This window comes from Natrix helvetica (genome assembly GCF_964273705.1).
Source record: "Natrix helvetica genome assembly, chromosome: 2".
NCBI classification, from domain to species: domain Eukaryota; kingdom Metazoa; phylum Chordata; class Lepidosauria; order Squamata; family Natricidae; genus Natrix; species Natrix helvetica.
In genome coordinates this window covers 245,216,079-245,234,654 of record NC_138552.1, presented here as the reverse complement: position 1 = coordinate 245,234,654, position 18,576 = coordinate 245,216,079, and the positions used below count along the sequence as shown (strand labels likewise).

General features: G+C 38.7%; 3 protein-coding genes across 6 annotated transcripts in view; 2 read left to right on the top strand and 1 right to left on the bottom strand.

The window, feature by feature from the left end:
* The window catches only part of NENF (neudesin neurotrophic factor), a gene marked incomplete at its 5' end in the record, with an annotated part of 340,944 nt that overhangs the window by 251,682 nt on the left and 70,686 nt on the right, over positions 1-18,576 (top strand). The gene's annotated exons all lie outside the window — the stretch shown is intronic.
* On the bottom strand, positions 102-13,361 carry ANGEL2 (angel homolog 2). 4 transcript variants are annotated; one of them, XM_081942274.1, is made up of 9 exons: positions 13,228-13,361; positions 8,364-8,770; positions 6,982-7,238; positions 5,754-5,823; positions 4,392-4,813; positions 3,514-3,640; positions 2,260-2,323; positions 1,533-1,696; positions 102-523 (listed from the first exon to the last, which is right to left on the bottom strand). In XM_081942274.1, exons 2-9 carry the CDS (start codon positions 8,761-8,763, stop codon positions 372-374), a joined length of 1,656 nt encoding a protein of 551 aa, XP_081798400.1. In that variant the 5' UTR covers positions 8,764-8,770; positions 13,228-13,361; the 3' UTR covers positions 102-371. The 4 variants fall into 4 exon arrangements, with proteins under 4 accessions (XP_081798400.1, XP_081798401.1, XP_081798399.1 ...); XM_081942275.1 differs by lacking the exon at positions 13,228-13,361 and adding an exon at positions 12,780-13,056; XM_081942273.1 differs by lacking the exon at positions 13,228-13,361 and adding an exon at positions 12,601-13,054.
* Positions 13,303-16,820, top strand: KTI12 (KTI12 chromatin associated homolog). Its single transcript, XM_081942277.1, has one exon. It carries the CDS (start codon positions 13,437-13,439, stop codon positions 14,202-14,204), a length of 768 nt encoding a protein of 255 aa, XP_081798403.1. The 5' UTR covers positions 13,303-13,436; the 3' UTR covers positions 14,205-16,820.

Here is an 18,576-nt window from a genome sequence, read left to right as displayed (position 1 = left end):
ATTAAAGATGCCCTGAGATTTGTTTCCATAGTAGAATATAGGGATATGTGTTCTTGTATTATTCATCTTGAAAATTAAGAAAATTATGCTAATAAAACCCCAGCATAGCAATATTTTTTATTTCAAAAAGTAATTTATACCACTTCTGTGAAAACATATACATTTACATATACATTTTTAAATACAGCACAAATATTTTCATTTATTAAAAAAAGAAATCCCTATGTAAAAGTAGCTTGCTTTTTTTATGTGAGTGATATCGATAATTTACAGCAGATATTTTAAACATATCCTCAGTCATTTTTGCTGGATTTGATAAAAATTAAGATGAGAGAACGTGAGAGAAGACACCAATTATTTTCATCCAAAAGTTATTCTTCCAGCCTGAACTTAGCCAGGAGAGGTAGATGGTCAGAGGAATTGTTTTCATTAGGAAGTCCATTGACTCCCCACATATCTTGCTCAGTTACCAATGACAGTCTACCCAGAAGACTCAGTTCTCCACTGAAAAGAAGTTCAGCTCCTGTCAGAAGAAAAAAGCCTTTTTAGATACTGTATATATAGTGTGAACACATAGATACTGCTTGGCAGGAAATTCCATTTCTGTCACAGCTCTGGTCAAATCTGGATATATTATAGTGCTATCACTGAGTCTGACATGAGTAAAAATTGCATTTACTGTCATGGGTACTTTTCTCCAATGTGTGCATCTAGACGTGTATGTATGTATGTATGTATGTATGTATGTATGTGTATATGTATGTATGTATGTATGTATGTATGTGTATATATGTATGTATGTATGTATGTATGTATGTATGTTGTATTTGTGCTGATAAATAAATAAATATTTGGGCATAACGGGTTGTAACACACACACATACATACATACATACATACATACATACATACATATTCATATTCATATTCATATATATGCATGCAGGAGTCATAACATTATTTCCAGACAAAAACACTATCAGGATTAAAATAGAACATGGGTGTAATTTTTTTCAGGCCATAATAATTTTATGTGTTCACATCTGCAGCTTAAATTTAAGCAAAATAAATATGAATGAGCCAGCTAGATTTACTTTTGATCACTACCATTCTGAGACTAGTATTTATACAAAGAGGGAATTCACTGCAATAAAGATAAGAAAAAAAATGCTGGGAAGTTGCAAGCATTCATGCAAAGCTCGGATGTGGACCAAGCCATCTGTTCAGTCAATACAAAAATTCAAATACAGTCTTGTGTATAAATCAACTCTCTTCTATGTTTATAGGATTCTGTAAGCCAGGGGTGTCAAACTTGCATCATCACGGTGGCATCATGTAGTGTAGCGGGACTTTCTCCCTCTTTGCTAAACTGGGTGTGGGCGTGGCCAGCATGTCACGCATCTGGCCCGTTGGCTGCGAGTTTGACAGCCCTGCCGTAAGCTGTAATGAACTGAGGTTACTACTTTCTACTTGGTCCGCCATGGATGAAAATATACCAAATTGTCCACAGGTTTGGTACAAGATTTGGTTACCTGGTTCCTGAGTAACATTGTCCCTTGCTGCAGAATAGAAGATGTAATCTACAGTCACTGCACTTCTTGAGTGGCAGGTTGTTACTTCTGGAACTCCACTGTCAGGCAGATAATGAGAATAGACTGAAGACAATTGAAAGTTGTGATGTAAATCTGTGGGCAATCTAAAATGGAAAAGGTGTGATAAAAAAACCTGAATATTCCACAAACCTATCTTTCTAAATCTAGGTTATCAACATATAAAGCTACCTATGCAGATAGTCAGGAACATGACTATCTCCCTCTACTCCAGCATTTAAAGGATCTTCCTTTTTTCAGCTATCAAGTTGCCACAGAATAAACTAACCTAGGTTTTATAAGATACATAAGATTTTATATATCCCTGAGTATAAATCTGAAATACTTTTAAATGAAAACCTTTCCCATACTGTTTAATCAGGATTTAATAAACTTGAAACAGAGAAAATCTATCTTTTTATTCTTTCCTTCATTGCAGTTTTAGGGTGATAATATTGACCCCAATTACACAAGGTCTTAAATCACCCTTGGTGATTAATGTGAATGAATATGCTACTTTCCCTTCTCACAAATCCTTGTCTGTGTTCAATGATTCTTCTAGAATTGTTTTTGCTTTAGTTTAAGCTTGCATCATAAAAATCCAGCTAAATCTGGGTGCTTTAAGTATTGACAACTGAAAAGCAAATTAATAAAAATGGACAAGAATTACCTTTTTGCTACAATTAGGATCTCTTCTGACTGTTCTAAACTGGCATCTTTAGTCTCTTTGCTCTCTAGAAAAAAAAGGATGCTGGTAATAGGAATATACACCTGACATTAGAACCAGATAGTTTAGTATATCTATTACGTTGAACATTTACTTTTCCAGACCCTCAGGTAGAATTTTTTCCAAAACTTGCTGTTTGATTATTTTACTTGGAAAGGTCAGTTTCTATAAAACTATCTTCCCCAAGGGTGAATCATCTGTGGCCCCATTGCAGCAGAAGTCACTTCTAATCATGATTGTTTAGCATTAAAGTGAAGTTTCCTGAAGTGCCTTCTCTGCTCTCTGGGACAAAATCACCTCAGAGGTTTGTTTCTCCCACCCCCTTCACATTGTTTAAAAGATCCCTTGAAGTCTGGCTCTTCTCCCTGGCCTTGGGCTGGACGGAGTGTCAGGCCCCTTGTGTTTTCTATGGATCTTTTCAGAGTCTGGTGGCTTTCTTCTGAATGCCTGGGGTTGTTTTTTTTTGGGGGGGGGAGGTTGTATTTATCATTGTTTTAAATTTGCATGCCACTGGCCTTATAAATACTGTATAATCAATGAGATGAAACGTAGATGAAATTTTGAAGTAGAAATAGATGTAAACTGCATTACAAGACTACAGGAAAGCATATGAGTGAGACTGTATAAAATCACATATTTTACTTAAACGTTTTGCCAAGCTTTATTACAGTTAAAAAAAATCCCCCAAATTTGTCACAAAAATCCAGTCTTGCCCACCTACTCTGTGGTCCTCTGACTGCCTCAAAATATTAAGCCCTGTCCCTCAAACTACATTCAACTTTGATTAATCCAATATTTTGCTTTCTGTAACACTGGCTCTCCAAAGTCTGAGGTAGATTCTCCCTCCACCCCCAATAATTTCATCTGATTCTGATATTAAAAAAAGAACAAATCAAAAATTCATATAATGGCCTTCAGTAAATAAAACAGCACACACTCTTTCATGAAGCTACAAATATTGTGTAGATGTTCAGATAATATTATGGCCCCTTCACTTCCACTCTGTCCAAAAGTTGCCCATACCTACAGCTGAGTACTTGGAATAACTATCAAAAACAACAATCCTGGTTCTATTAAATTTGCTTTCTAGGTTTCTGTAGAAACATTCAGCCTCTTAACACTTAACAATCATCTTTGACAGAAAAGGAGTGTCCACAAAGCCACTCCCTAGCTTCAAAAAATAAAATAAAAATCTACCTCTTTCTTTTACTAGGCGTTTCTGATGTTCCTCGTACATACAATCCTGAGAAATGCCAAGGCTGTGAGGCCAAATGGGAATCTTAAGTATCCTTTGGCCCCTAGGGGACTCTTCCTGGCCAGACACCTTAAAAACAAAACACAAAACAAAACAAGATGTAGGTATATTCTTAGAAATTAGAACGTAAGTCTGCTCTCTCAAAACAAATCCTTCATAGCTGTGTGTTCCACCCATCAGAATAACTAGTGTCACATATAAACTTAGCTGTTCTAAAATTCATTCCTGATTATTATTTCAAGACTTGGAATGTAAAAATGCTTTGTCTGTTTCAAAGTGTATAGTCCTAACCTTGTGTAACACAGCTTTCCACCAAGAACTCATAACAGCATCCATATGACTAAGATTTGTATGCAGGTGTTACTGAACCAACCCTTTAATGCACTGTTGTCATTTTCATTTCTGCTTTCAAATGATCCTTTGTAGATATCACCCTCTGCACTGTGGCAATCCTCAACGTTACTGATCAGGATAAGCCAAGGCATGGCATACAAACTTCAAAGTGTATGACTGCTTGTTCTCAATTAAGAGAGGGGAAGATCTAGGGGAGAAGGGGGTGAAAAGTCCAGAAACCAATTCCAGGGCTTTTTAATGATATTTTAATGATATACTGTGTGTGAGGGTGGGTAGGGAGAGGAGATTCCCCCTGAATTTTTCCATTTCCTCATCTCAATTTCCTTTCAATTCACACAGGCCTTAGTGCAATCTCTACTCTTCCGGTTGCTTATTGCAAGACATTAATAATTGTTGCTGACTAATTTTCAGGGACGCTTGTTTGTCTACCTTTGTTTCCACAGCAGCTTCACAAACAGGTACTTACTTTTCCTATTGGCAGACCTTCATAATTCAGCTTTCCTTCTGTCAAGAAATTGTACAGAGGAGAATGAGGGACAGAATTGAAATCACCACAGATGACAAGGGGACAAAAACGGCCATCTTCACGAAGGGCAACACTGGTAATTTCTGCCAGGAGTATGGCTAGTTGGGTTAGTTTAATGTCTCCCCGCCTTGGATTGTACAGGAGATGTGTATTGGCCACACAAATGGCTGTGGGGGCTTTGTAGGAAAACTGAGGCTGCAGGAGCAGAACTAGCCCCACATTATCTCTATCCAAAAGTGGGATATTGTGACGGAAGAATTCCACAGGATTGGAGGAAAGAAGACTGAATTTGGAGGTCTTGAAGCATATGGCACAGCCATCAGGCTTTCTTCCTGTCCTCATTTTGTATTCACAGTGGTAGCCTAGAAGAAACCAGAAAAGGACAAGTTTCATTTATTTCAAGAATTACAGCACAGAAGATGAACAAGAATCATGCCTCACGCTAAGCTGCACGCAGTTTACTTTTGGTTTAGGGCACCAGGTGAATCTGTTCATTACAGTAGATTTAACAAAGCATGGATAAAGAAATCAGGGGTTAGCACAATGTGACAATTCAGCATTTATGATTGAACAAAAATAGTTAAGCAAAACAATTTAGCATCATGGTTAGGCAGGAAAGATTGTGCAGAATACATGTTTCACAATCAGCAAATTCTGAAGAATTAATGGCACATAAAAGAACCTATTATATAGTATAAGGTAAAGGTTCCCCTCGAGCATATGTGCTAGTTGTTCCCGACTCTAGGGGGCGGTGCTCATCTCCATTTCAAAGCTGAAGAGCCAGCGCTGTCCGAAGACATCTCCGTGGTCATGTGGCCGGCATGACTAAACGCTGAAGGTGCACGGAACGCTGTTACCTTCCTGCCAAAGGTGGTTCCTATTTTTCCTACTTGCACTTTTACATGCTTTCAAACTGCTAGGTTGGCAGAAGCTAGGAAAAGTAATGGGAGCTCATCCCATTATGCGGCGCTAGGGATTCGAACTGCTGATCTTTCTGATCAACAAGCTCAGCGTCTTAGCCACAGCGCCACCGCATCCCTATTATATAGTATATGTTCACATATTTAAAAGCATTTGTTGATTTTCTAATAGGATTATTTATTTATATTAGAGTGGGTTAAGAAAGAGAGCAAACCTATTAGGTGCTGCTGCTTTTTTACAAATTGCTCACTTTTAAGTACTGAAACTGGGCGGGGGTAAGTAGAACTCCGGGGTGTAAACTAAGGAAGAGTACTCCATATAGTTTTATAATTACGTAAATAATGTAACTGTTTTACTATGCAGGATATGTAAGTATAGTACCTAGGGCTTCCAAGGTTGGCTTGATCTCTACTCCATATTGGTCTTCTTGGACTTCCTGTAAACAAAGTACCTGTGGGTGGGGAAACAGGTGATCAACAGTGAAAGATCCATGTCATCACCTAACATTATTATTATGACAATTTTAGAAGTGATTTGAATTCTAATCTATACGGTAATAAAAATCAATGCAGATAATTTAACACTAAATGTAAGGATTGATGAAAAGGACTGGATACAGTCCAAGCAAAGTTAAGAATTTCCAAGTGTTACCAATTTCAGAGAGACAGAGTTAACTAATACATATAACTTTTCCAGTGAAAGCAATGGGACGTTTACATGGTCACAATACTGTGTACATTTAGTAAATACTACTAGGCCCAATGCTTTATAATGCTAAAAGAAACACATTTTCTGCCAAAGAGTTGGCTTTTACAATGTTCTTCCACTTGAACGCGATCCACTTCTAAGTAAACAAAAGTAACATTGTGCTGCAAGAAAATAAGTCACGATTCAGGAAGAAAACTTTCCTTTTGATGTCAGATTTGTCAGGGATAAATGCATTTTGAAACACTGTACCTCCTGAGATTAGATTGGCCTTGACTCTGCTGGCTTTTTGAAAAGCCTTGAAGGCCTGGATTTATTCCTAGACATGGGAGTTGGGAGATTAGTTGGAGCACACTGGTATTCTTATTGATTGCATTTATTTTTATTCTAGTAGTTATTGTACATTTTATATATTGTTGTTATTTTTATACTGTGTTTTTACCTTTTGATAGCCACTAAAGAGTCACTAGAGAAACTAGGGGGCCATATAAATCTAATTAAATGAATAAAAATAGTAAATAAATTCTATCACATATATAGCAATAGCAGTTACGTAGACTTATATACCGCTTCATAGTGCTTTTACAACCCTCTCTAAGCGGTTTACATAGCATATTGCCCTCAAGAATCTGGATCCTCATTTTACCAACCTCAGAAGGATGGAAGGCTGAATCAACCTCGAGCCGGTGAGATTTGAACTGCCGAACTGCAGCTAGCAGTCAGATGAAGTAGCCTGCAATACTGCACTCTAACCACTGCGCCACCGTGGCTCTTATGTTCAATTTTATATGTTCAATTTTATTTAAACTTGTAATATGTGAAATGCACCTGTGCACATTTATTATCAGTAAAAACAATACCATGTATCAATGATCGGTTTTCTTACTGGCAGCTTTCTACTTACATCTGCGTCAAGTTGTTTGATATCAGCAAGAATATTGGGAAAGCGATAATTCCAAGCTAGTATTTGCTGCTGGCAATGTCTGTAGAGGTGGGGATTGTATTCTAATAAATCCTGGGAAAGAATGTTGTATGACATTACAGTAAAATCAAATGTTGCCTGTGGGTCTTTATCATCTTCGTTGATCTGCGTCTTGTTTCCAATAACCGTTGTTTTTTTACTTTGATGGCAAAAATATTCCCAATGTCTCTTGATCAATCCTGGCAAAACACAATAAATCAAGGGATGTAAATAAGGTTTAAATTTATTTACACACACACACACTCACTTAAATCAATTATAGATCTAGTAAGTTAATATAAATTTACTCAAATTTGGAACTATTGATCAGATGCATAGCAGGAAGAGTGCATAAACAATAATCAAGAAAAAATCTAGAAGATGCCAAGTTGATTATTTTTTCCTTATTGTATAATATTGCTATTTTCCATTAACACTGACTCCCAATTAAAAATGTGGGGACATCTTTATTCTCAGAAATGTTTATTCATAGTATAGCATAGAATAGCAAGATTACCTAAAAGATTCCTCAGGGTGTCTTTAAGAAGAAATAATTTCATATACCTAGACCCCCAAAAATGTGTTCTGGGATATCTACACGATTCTAGTAATTAGGATTCTTTGGAGGAGAGGTAATAAAAATATACACATTAATGAAGTAATTATGAATACTTTTAAGTATCTGAAGAAATGCCAGTCAGTGTACTTGAAGAAAAGAGGAACTAAAATCGGATGATATCTTGTTGCTCCTCCAAAGAACTTACAGCAGGCATCAGGCAACAACTTATCTTTTTAAAGGTCTCGGTCGATGTGTTGGATTAGGGACCTGTTTGCTTAGGTTATTTATGGGACTGTTGATCCACTGACCTCTGCCCATCCCATTCAATCTGGCAATGGGAATATTCTGGATCTTCTGATGAAGCAATGCCACCTGATAGATTCCAGGAAGTATACCTTTCCTCTCATAGGCACCTGCTTTATGAAGCAACCTGCCCCCAAGAAATGTAGATGACCCAACTGAATTGGCCTGTAGGAAAACTTGAAGACTTGGTTCTTTGCTTAGGAATATTAGTTATGGGGGCTCTGGTATATGTGTATGTGCATTGTGTATGATCTGAGGTTTTCATGGGGGCTCTTTTCTTGGTTTGGGGGGGGGGTTCTTTTTGGAGGGAGGGTTCTTGGTTGATTATGTTTTTATTCTGTTCGTCATCCAGAGTTTGGCAATCATAAACATTAGATAGATTATCCAAAATCCCTCTCTACACTCCAGCTACTATCCATATCCTATGAAGACCAATGATCAACATAATAAAATGACATATTACTTTTTAGTTTTGGAGTGTCTTCTTCTTTAAGCAGAGATGATGATTTTTCATTTAAAGAAGATACATTTATCTTTTTTTCAACACTGCAGCCAATGTCCTGCACTTCGCTATCTCTTCTTTTTTTAAAAACTGGTTCACAGTCCTCGGATTTCATTTTCGCAGTACAAAAATGAATGGAATAGTTTTGCCAGAGATTGGTAGAAAGTTGCAAGTTCCAGAACAGGGGAAGTCTCCAATTCTCCCCAAAATTCTGAAGGTTCAAGTGTGGGTAGCAAGCCCAAGAATAGTACTCAACACACTTCAGGCACTGAAAAGCTTGAGCATTCTGGAGGTATCTTTGAAGATGATTCTGGTACAAGCCCCAATCTCTAACCAGCCTGTGAACATGGCGGGACAGCATGGGATATCTAGAAAAAAAGGAACAGTAGTTAGATTTCTGTAATATAAAATTTAAGATGGAAGGGAGGAAGTATAAATGGAGAAGGATAAGAGGAAAAAGGTTACAATTATCTAAAAATTTAGATTGATGACATTTGCCTAATGTTTAAGACAGCTGTCCATAAAATTGCATAAACATCACTTACTGGCATCAACATTTCAGTATCAAAAAGTGTAGGAAGAAGCCAGTTGCTGGGTCACAAGTGGGAGGATATTTTTGCTTTCACATACTTTTTGTGGTACAGGTACTCCTTGATTGACAATCATTTGTTTAGGGAATGTTCGAAATTGCAACAGCACTGAAAAAAGTGACTTACTACCAGTTCTCGCACTTACAACCATTGCAAGATCTTTACAGTCATGCAATCAAAATTCAGACATTTGGCAACTGGCATATATTTATGATGGTTGCAGCATTCCAGGGTCACGTGATCACCATTTGCAACCTTCCCAGCCGGCTGCCTACAAGTAAAGTTATTAGAGGAAGCTGGGTTTGTTTAACAACATGATTCACTTAACAACGGCATGATTAACTTAATAACTATGGCAAAAAAGGTCATAAAAACTGGTGCAAATCACTTAACAACTTCCACGATTAGCAACAAAAATTCCCAAATGTTGTTGTAAGTCAAGGATTATATCTATGTTACTGTTTTCTGATTGGCTACAGACTGTACAGAATGCTGGACATTTTGGTCTCCTGCTATGTTTTTAACAGGTCTTTTTATTTACAGTTTGAGTATCTTTTAGAACTAAAGTAAAGTACACATGATAGTAGCTGTATGAATACAGTTTTGCATATCTATTTATCTTGATACCATTTCTGTTTTGGCCCTGACTGTTGCAATCTTCAATTAGCCTGGTGCCTTGTGGAGACATACTTTGGTTTCAATATACAAAGAGATACACATACAGACTTCAAAGAAACACATTTCTCTCTAGTTGTCCTTGGGCAAGAGAGGGAGTCTATCGCAGATAGTATTTTGACATTCCTTTCCTGCCTGCAATGAAGGGGAGGTTTTAGAATAAGCTTTTATCTTTAGGTGCGATATTTCTGGCTTGTAACTATTTTTTATAATCACGTGTAGAGTGTTGCTATGTATGAAATCATAATCTTCCCTATGATTCCTTTGTTTGCTTTTTGTAACCACCCATTTCGGTAACCAATAAAAGGGGCGCGTAGGCAAAAGTCTGGGCGCTTCCATCCCAAGAAAACTTGTCTCAGAAATTGGTTTGTTTCATGGAAGGCCCTCCGGTGAATCTTACAACTGACATGACGGACTTGGGTGCCAACTACAAGAGTAATGCCTAATTAGAATTTCTGAAGTTATTCTAATAATAATGTATGAAACTACCATTTGCTTCCCTTTGTCAACTTTTTAATCCATAACTGGATGGATTAAATTCTGTTCTTAAGAATATTTTAAAAACGAAATTACGTGAATATGAGAACCTGTGAATTGTAATGGTTAAGGTATTAGATTTAGAGCAGGCAGGCCCAGCTTCTAGTCCATTCTCAATAACTGGGCAGCATTGGGTCAGTTGTTCTTTCTCAGCACAACCTATTCACAGAGCTGCTATTTTGAGGATAAATAGGAGGATGAAGTACTATGTATGCTGCCTCAAACTCCTGTGCAAAAAGCAGGATATAAATATAATAAACAGGTTCTATCCAGATCTTCTCTTGCAATATAACACATTTGCAATAATAGAGACTCAATTTGTAAACATGGTCACAGATTGCTCATATGCAATTAATCATGTTATGTGAATAATCCTAACCCAGATCTTTTTTTAAAAAAAGTAATGCCTACTGAAATATAAGCTTTTTAAAAATAAACTGGTTAAATTAAATACATTAAAAATGTTTTGTTACAGACTTGGAGCTTGTAACTTGTATTTTATAACATTTGTATTTATAGTCTACAACAAACAGGAAGTGCTTTTCAATATTATAACAGGAGATCCTAGAGTCAGGATTCCTAGTTCGGTGCTAGCTTGAGAATTATTGGCACCGGCTGACAAAATGACATAATAACATGCTTAAACTAAATATTGCCATATAAAATTGATCCAAGCCACCAGGGAAGACATAATTTTTATGCCATAAAAACTTTTTGGATACCCAAAGTCTTTTTTTAAATGAGTTGGTTATACAACACTTAAGCATAGTTAGAATCGCGTAACACTGGAAAACAAAAGTTTTTTCAAAAGTTTTGCTTCCTGAAACATTTTGGTGATTATGATAGACCTTTCAAACTGAACACAAACATAATTTCAGAATGACTGCATCATGCAGGATGTATGGCTGAAACTCTGTAGAATTGCAGCTATACAATTTCGGATGAACACCCTTTGAGTGGTATGGGAGTAGGAATTGCTTTCCAGAGAAAAATTGCAGACTACAGGAACCAGGAGCACTACTCAGATGACCCTAAGGACACAGATAAACCTCCAAATGCTTCAAGGACCCCCTAAAAGGATGCAAACGACCAGCTGTCTGCAAGGAATATAAATCTTTCCATTCCCCACTGTCTTGTCAGAGCTGAAGAAGCTTCTTGGATGAGAAGTGAAACGTCCTGAAAAAAACCCCAAGAAAGTCCAATTGCCTGCTGAAAAAGCACCTTTGGGACAACCATGACCTGGATGACTGAGAATCTCTACAGACTTTTAACCCAGCCTGTATATACAGCAGTGCTGCTTGGTTAATGATTGTCTGTTACGCTATTGATAAAGGAGAGTATCTGTAGATCAGGGGTGAAATGAGGGGTCCTTGAGCTTGCTTGTTTTCTTCCAGATGTTTCATTACCCAAACATGCCAACACTGATGATGTTACCTAGTTTGGGTAATGAAATGACTGCAAGAAAACAGAGCTGCTGATTCAGTTCTACAGAGGAATTATTGAATCTGTCATCTGCACCTCCATAGCTGTCTGGTTTGGCTCTGCAACCAAACAAGACAAACACAGACTTCAATGGGTAATTAGAACAGCAGAAAAAACAATTGTTACCAACCTGCCTTCCATTCAGAACCTGTATACTGCATGAGCCAAAAAGAGGCTATGAAAATATCTACAGACCCCTCACATTCTGGACATAAATTGTTTCAACGTCTACCCTCAAAATGACACTATAGGGCACTGCACACTTGAACAACTAGACACAAGGAAGTTTCCCCCCCGAATGCCATCACTCTGCTTAACAACTAATTCTCACAACACTGTCAATAATTTATCAAGAATGTACTATTATTATTCTCTTCCTTCCTAGTATCTACCTCTCCGCACTTATGACTATAACCATGTTGCTTGTATCTTTCAATTTATATTGTTTTTATTTGTTTCCTAGTACGATTTGATAGTTTACCAAAGGGACTATAATAAGGAAGTCAACACATGGATAAAAGACATAAAATGGAAAAATAAAACTGGGCTTAATTGGCTGTAGAGAAACCCACCAGTTTGTAAGGATAACCTTGACTATCACTAAGTGTTGTATCTTTTTATTCTTGATGAATGTATTTTTATTCTCCTTGTGTACACTTAGAGCATATACACCAAAGACAAATTCCTCGTGTGTCCAATCACACTTGGTCAACAAATAATCCAATCCAATCCTATCTCGAGCAGGTTAAATCAGAAGGGGCAGTTCTTATCTTTCTGGCCAGCGTTCCCCGGTGATGCTCGACTACAGTGACCATACATATCACGGGAGTGATGGAAGTTGTAGTCCAACCTATCCGACGGCACTAGGATTTGAGGAGTCTGCCTTAGGCCACGACGGAGGTCCGTATCTTTACCTCCGAGCGGGCCGCTTCCGCTTTCCCGGCCAGACCTCTGCTCTCCACCGTCACTCGCCAGACGGAGCATCTCAGGCCGCCGCCACCGCCGCTTCTTTCATTCACGGCGCGCGATCAGGACTCAGCCCCGCGGGTGCTTCAAACCAGCCCCTCCTCCTTCCGCTGAACAATAAGCCCACCTGTTTCTCCTTTTCCCCACCACCTCTGCTCTCGCTTCAGCGCATGGGACTTGTAGTTTTATTTCCCCCCCACGGGCGTTACTTTCGCTCACGTTTCCATAGACTCACGAAAAAAAAGCCATTGGGAAACTCTCTTTGGGTTCTTTAAACCCCTCCTATTTTCCCCGTTTAGGAAACTGCTTGGAAATCCCAGTTGTGCTGAAGGATCAAAGAGGTGCATAGAGTTTAAGTTCTTTTAGGCGGTCATTCCGTGGCGGGCGGATTAATTCATCTAAGGCAATGTTTCCCAAACTTGGCCACTTGAAGACGTCCGCACTTCAACTCCCAGCATTCCCCAGCCAGTGAATGCTGGCTGGGGAATTCTGGGAGCTGAAGTCCGGTTATCTTCAAGTGGCCAAGGTTGGGAAACACTGATCTAAGGGTTTACTGCGAGCCAGGAAGTTCGAACCTGGAAACTGCTCTTCTTATTTTCTCTCTTTGGTCCTTCCGATGTCCCAATGTCGAAGAAGTGATTGGAGGGAGGAGGGGGAACCGGAAGAGGAAAGCGCGCTCGAAAACCCATCTTGGTTAACGAACGGAAACGTTGCTGCCGCCATCTCAGCGTTGGGCGGAAGCAGGAATGATTAGACCGAGAGGCAATTGAGCGAAGAAGGCGCGATGCCGTTGGTGTTGCTCTGCGGGCTGCCGGGCAGCGGCAAGAGCCGGCGCGCCGAAGAGCTGCGCGCCGCTTTGGTCTCTGAAGGCGAACGGCGCGTCTTCGTGGTGTCCGAGGCGGACGTGGCCGGAGGCCGGGCTGCCTTGCGGGCGGCGGCTGAGCGGCTGCTGAACCAGCGGGACGTAGTAATCGTCGATGCCGGCAGCGAGCTGAAGAGCTTCCGCTACGAGCTATACTGCCTCAGCAAGCACGCGGGGACCCCGCACTGCCTAGTGCTCTGCCCGGGAGGGAGCGCGCTCCCCGACCGCCCCCCTTTGGAACCGCCGGACTCGCAAAACCGCTGGGACTGGCCTCTCTTCCTGGCGCCCCAAGACCCCGCCGAGCCCCTGCCGCTGCCCGAGATCCGCGCTGCCCTCTTGGAGCGGCGCCCGCCTCCTCCCAACCAGTCCACGCGCTCCCAGCCGCTCCAAGCCGCCGGCTTCCTTCACCAACTCGACCGCCTGACCCAAGAGGTGCTGTCCGCCCTCGTGGCTGCTCAGAGGGACGGCGCCCAACCCGGGCAGTTCATTCCGGTGGCGGTGGATGGGCTAGCAGCAGGCGACCGAGAGCCTCCGGGTTTGCTGCTTAACAGGCCGGTCAGCCTGGCTGAACTGAGCCGCCTGCGAAGGCAGTTCCTCAGTTATGCCAAGATGCACCCGGGAGAAGGCGAACAAAATCTGCCCCAGCTGGGCAGCATGTTTCTTCAGTACCTGAATCAAAACCTGCAGTGAGCTCAGCAGGTTCCTCTGGGTAGCAATCGCAGGCCCTGCTCTGTGTATGGAGGATGGACTTAGGCAGGATGCTTCGTTTTGATACTTTTTGCTATTTAATTTTGGACAGGAATTCTATAACTTGCCGAATTTATAGACTGCTTTCGAAACTGTTTGATGAAGACCGATGAAGACATATTTGAAATAATGTTTTTCAGTATGCATCTATTTATATTTGAATTGCATTTGTCGTTATTTTTATACTGTGCCTTGTTTAAAGACGTTCATTGGTAGATTTCAACATTCACAGTGATTCCCATGAGGTGAATTGGCCGAAATAGAGTGACTGAATTGAAGTTCATAAATTCAACTTTCTAATCAAAGATTTGGTGCAATCCTGGAGTGTGTTTATCAAATACATTTGGACTTAATATAACTAAAAAAAAGTTTACATAATGAACATTACATTGTGCTTATAATATTTGTCTCTCTGTGTGATTAACTTATTAAAGAGCTGCAAGTTTGGATTGATCTTGACTGAGCTTCATCCACGAGTTTGCATTTTGCTGGATAAGGCCCAGTTGAAGTCTCAAGATTCTTCTGGATCTTATTTCTAAATGGTTGGCTATTCCTTCCAACTTAGTTGTTTACTGTTGACTAGATTATATTTTGTTGATTTGATATAGTCTTTGTACTTCTTTCTTTTCTGTTTTTTCTAAACATTTTAGCTTTCTTTCTGATTCCTTTTTTTACTTATTTTATATTTATTTGTAAAACTTTTTACAAAATTATATATGTGTGTGTATAGTGCTACATAGCTTCAATATCAATGCTAACTTGGGATTTAGTTCTAAGTTTTAGCTTAATCTTACTCAAGCTATTATTAGATGTGTGGAGCTGGGTTTGATTAAGCAAAACAACTATTTTAATGTTCACTTCTTAGTAAAGAGAATGGATGCTTTGGTACATGGTAATTAAATGAGTTTTAAATATCTTAACAAATTCATATATTACAAACCTGATTGTCTTGATGCCATTCCTCATCTAGTTTTAACTGAATGAAGCAGAAGTCACTGAACAATCGAAATAGATTCTATCCTTTTAAAACCAAATGCAGTAAGAATGCTTATGAAAATCTATACAGTACTGTAGTGAAGTTGTCATGGAAATACTGGCTGCTATATCTAGAACATAGAAGCATTGTGGTGATCTCACATTCTTAAATGAGGAGAATCTCAAGTTGTGCAATTGAGTGTAGTAGATAAATCCCAAGTGTTCTGCACAAGCAGCCTTCAGGAAAAATCATCCAATGTATATTCTGTATTAAATTTGGCAGCAATAGTGTCACATTATGGGAACATTTTCAAACAAAAGATCTTGACCATTTTCTTACCATAATTATATATCTGCAGTATTTGTTTACTTGTTTAAAAAATCTATTTGTTTATAAGTTGGACAGTATAGCTTGCCCAAATGTATAGATTTTAATTCTGCAGGTTACAGCATGACAACACATTAATGAAGAAAGGTTTTGGTCTGTATTGCCCCCAGAATGTATAAGCAAGACTCGCAGAAGCTAATGTGGTAATATATTTTTAGCTTTTACAATCCTACACTTCTATTTTTATTTATTTTGCCATCATAATATAACAATTTTCAGAGATCTGTCAGTCAGTAAATTACAGACAGAGGCTATCTTAATTGTACTAATTTTATAAAGACTTGTCTGCACATTGTGTAGGATTCTGCAGCATGTTGTAGAAAATCCAGACATGAAACATCTTTATTATTGATCCTCATTGTGAAATTGATATAAAGCAAAACATTAAGCCAGGGCCCAGGAGGAACTTAAAACTTTTATATTAAATTTGTGACCAAGTTCTATTTTTGCTATTAATACTAGTAATAGTATAAAGATTTTAATCTGCTTCCAAAATATACCTTGAAAATGTAGGGAAGGCTGAGAGTAAAGGCACTAAGTTTTCCCCAGCTGCATATGCTATATAGTACTTGGCACTGATTTCTGCAGAGATGGGGATCTGCAGAGGTAAGGATGCGGCTTTTGTGTATGTACTTTTCCAGGCATGAAGGCTTACTCTGTAGACCTTGCTTTTAAATATTCTGCCTGGTGGAGTGGTTACTTCCCAAGGTTTGTAGCAGTATTTTCCTCTCCTCTGTGCCCTGGTCCAAAAAATAAAATAAATGTTTGATGGCTACATATAATGTAGAAAGTGTGTGCATGGGCACACATAGTATATAGTTAGATAATATAACAACAGAGTCAAGATTAAACAAGAGTCAGAAGGTTTAAAGTCTTTTCATTTTTGATCATGAAGTTATATCTTGTAAAAATTGATTCCTTTAAAAAATCGGAACAGAAGGTTTAATTCCATGTTCTGATTGTAATCTCCCAAATATACCGAAAACACCCCCCCCAATTATTACAATGCTTTACATTTAATATAAAAATGTGTTCAGATACGATAAAGCAAGCATGTGATCTCAAGAAAAGACTCAGCTGCATTAAAGTGTTTCAGATAACATACTGTGTTCACATCCTTTTATATTGAAACATATTTTCCAAATTGTGGTTAATTCAGAATTTATGTATGGAAATAAAGTTCTTATATGTTTCAATTACTGTTTGGAAAGGCAGTATATATAATTTATAAATGACATTTTCAATATTCAGTGGAACTATGCTTTAACTTTCTATGGTGATATAACTAATTAGTTGTCATCAAATTCTTCCTGATCTCGGTTGATTGTATGAAAAAAATTCTAAACATTTTAACCTAAATGGCAAGTCCCCAGCTCTTCCAAAGACTTTATAGTGATGTTCATGATTTGATCCTATCCTGTATTTTCCCTTTGCTCTACTAATTCAGGAGTGTCAAATTGGCAGCCCATGGGCCGGAGGAGTCACGTGCAGGCCACGCCCACACCAGCTCCACGAATGGGAAAATGTGAAATGTCATGTGACGGCAATGTGACTCGGCGAGTTTGACACCTGTGCTCTACTTCCTTCAATCTTGTTAAACCTATATGATGTTCACAGGACTTGATATTAATTTTCAATTGCAGGACAATCCTGTCATATAGAAAATAAAAGTAGATTTTAACAAACTCCTGTAAACTCCAAAAAGGAATGGTAGTATGAATCCATTTAAAATGAAATTATTTAAATAGTGGGATATATTAGGCAGAAATAACTATTTTAAGAAAAGCCACTTCTAAACCAAAGCAGAACTTCTTAGAATTCTAGTTTTCAAACCAATTTCAGTAAGTAGACTATAGGATAAAAAGACCTTGATGCAAAAAGAGGCAACATTTCCTTGTGAATCATATTTCATTATTTGTTCTGTGCAAAACTATTTATTGTTTGGAATGTTTGCATTACTGCCAACCAACTTCATCACTCTATACCTAATTAGAGGACCTTAAAGAAAAATAAACAAAATGAACAGGAAGTCCTTTCCTATCTGTTCTGGTTATGTTTCTGTATACTCCTCAACATGGTTTGGAAAGTCCACTTCCCCATTACCCAAATTAATCAATTGTTTTGAACGCAAACCTCCAAAACTCAAAACTTGGTTACTTGGGGAGTGGATTTAAAAAAAACCAAGATCCCCTAGTAATGCCAGGAATTTGGTTGGCTGAATTGGTAGTGGAACATGTGGTTCCCGGGGGAAAATTTTAGTTTATTTTGCATCTCATTGTACTTTGGTGAATGTAGTTGGTTTTGAACTGCCATTCTGCCATTCTTTCTACACTAGTCCACTGTTCACCAAAGTTCCCTAATAAGGGCTCATTTCTTATTTTTATATTACCTTACTTCCAAGTGTTTTGTATAATTGCAATACCCTTACAGTCACTTAAACAAGTACCCCATTTTGCATAATCAGTTAAACCTCAATACTATTATTTTTTTGGTTCAACATTTGAAGTAAGGTAACCTCTGTCTGGAAATTACTATGTGGATTTAGGGGGGAAAAACCCTCTTTCTCTCTTGATTCTGTCTTACATCCTTCCCATTCCGAATAGCATACAGCAACATTAGAAAAACGCCAAACATGCATTTACATTGCACACCGACCACTACGATCAAAACAAATCTTAATGAGTCTAAGCCTCACCGAATTCAACTTTTGAATTCCCTACCAGAGTGGGAATGCCAGGGAAAACCGAGCGCTTTTTCAATTTTTTCCCCCATACCCCAAAAGCACCACAGTTACAATGCAATACAATACAATAATAGAGTTGGAAGGGACCTTGGAGGTCTTCTAGTCCAACCCCCCCGCCTAGGCAGGAAACGCTATACCATTTCAGACAGATGGCTATCCAACATCTTAAAGACTTCCAGTGTTGGGGCATTCACAACTTCTGGAGGCAA

Bases quoted from the DNA above. Each gene is read 5' to 3' on its own strand.
- ANGEL2 (XM_081942274.1), bottom strand. From the start codon at position 8,763: ATGCTGTCCCGCCATGTTCACAGGCTGGTTAGAGATTGGGGCTTGTAC. The intron at 4,814-5,753 runs GTACTATACTTA...GGTTTCTTCTAG, and splicing joins GCCAACCTTGGAAGCCCTAG to GCTACCACTGTGAATACAAA. The intron at 2,324-3,513 runs GTAGATTTTTAT...TTTTTTTTCTAG, and splicing joins ACGCCTAGTAAAAGAAAGAG to AGAGCAAAGAGACTAAAGAT.
- KTI12 (XM_081942277.1), top strand. From the start codon at position 13,437: ATGCCGTTGGTGTTGCTCTGCGGGCTGCCGGGCAGCGGCAAGAGCCGG.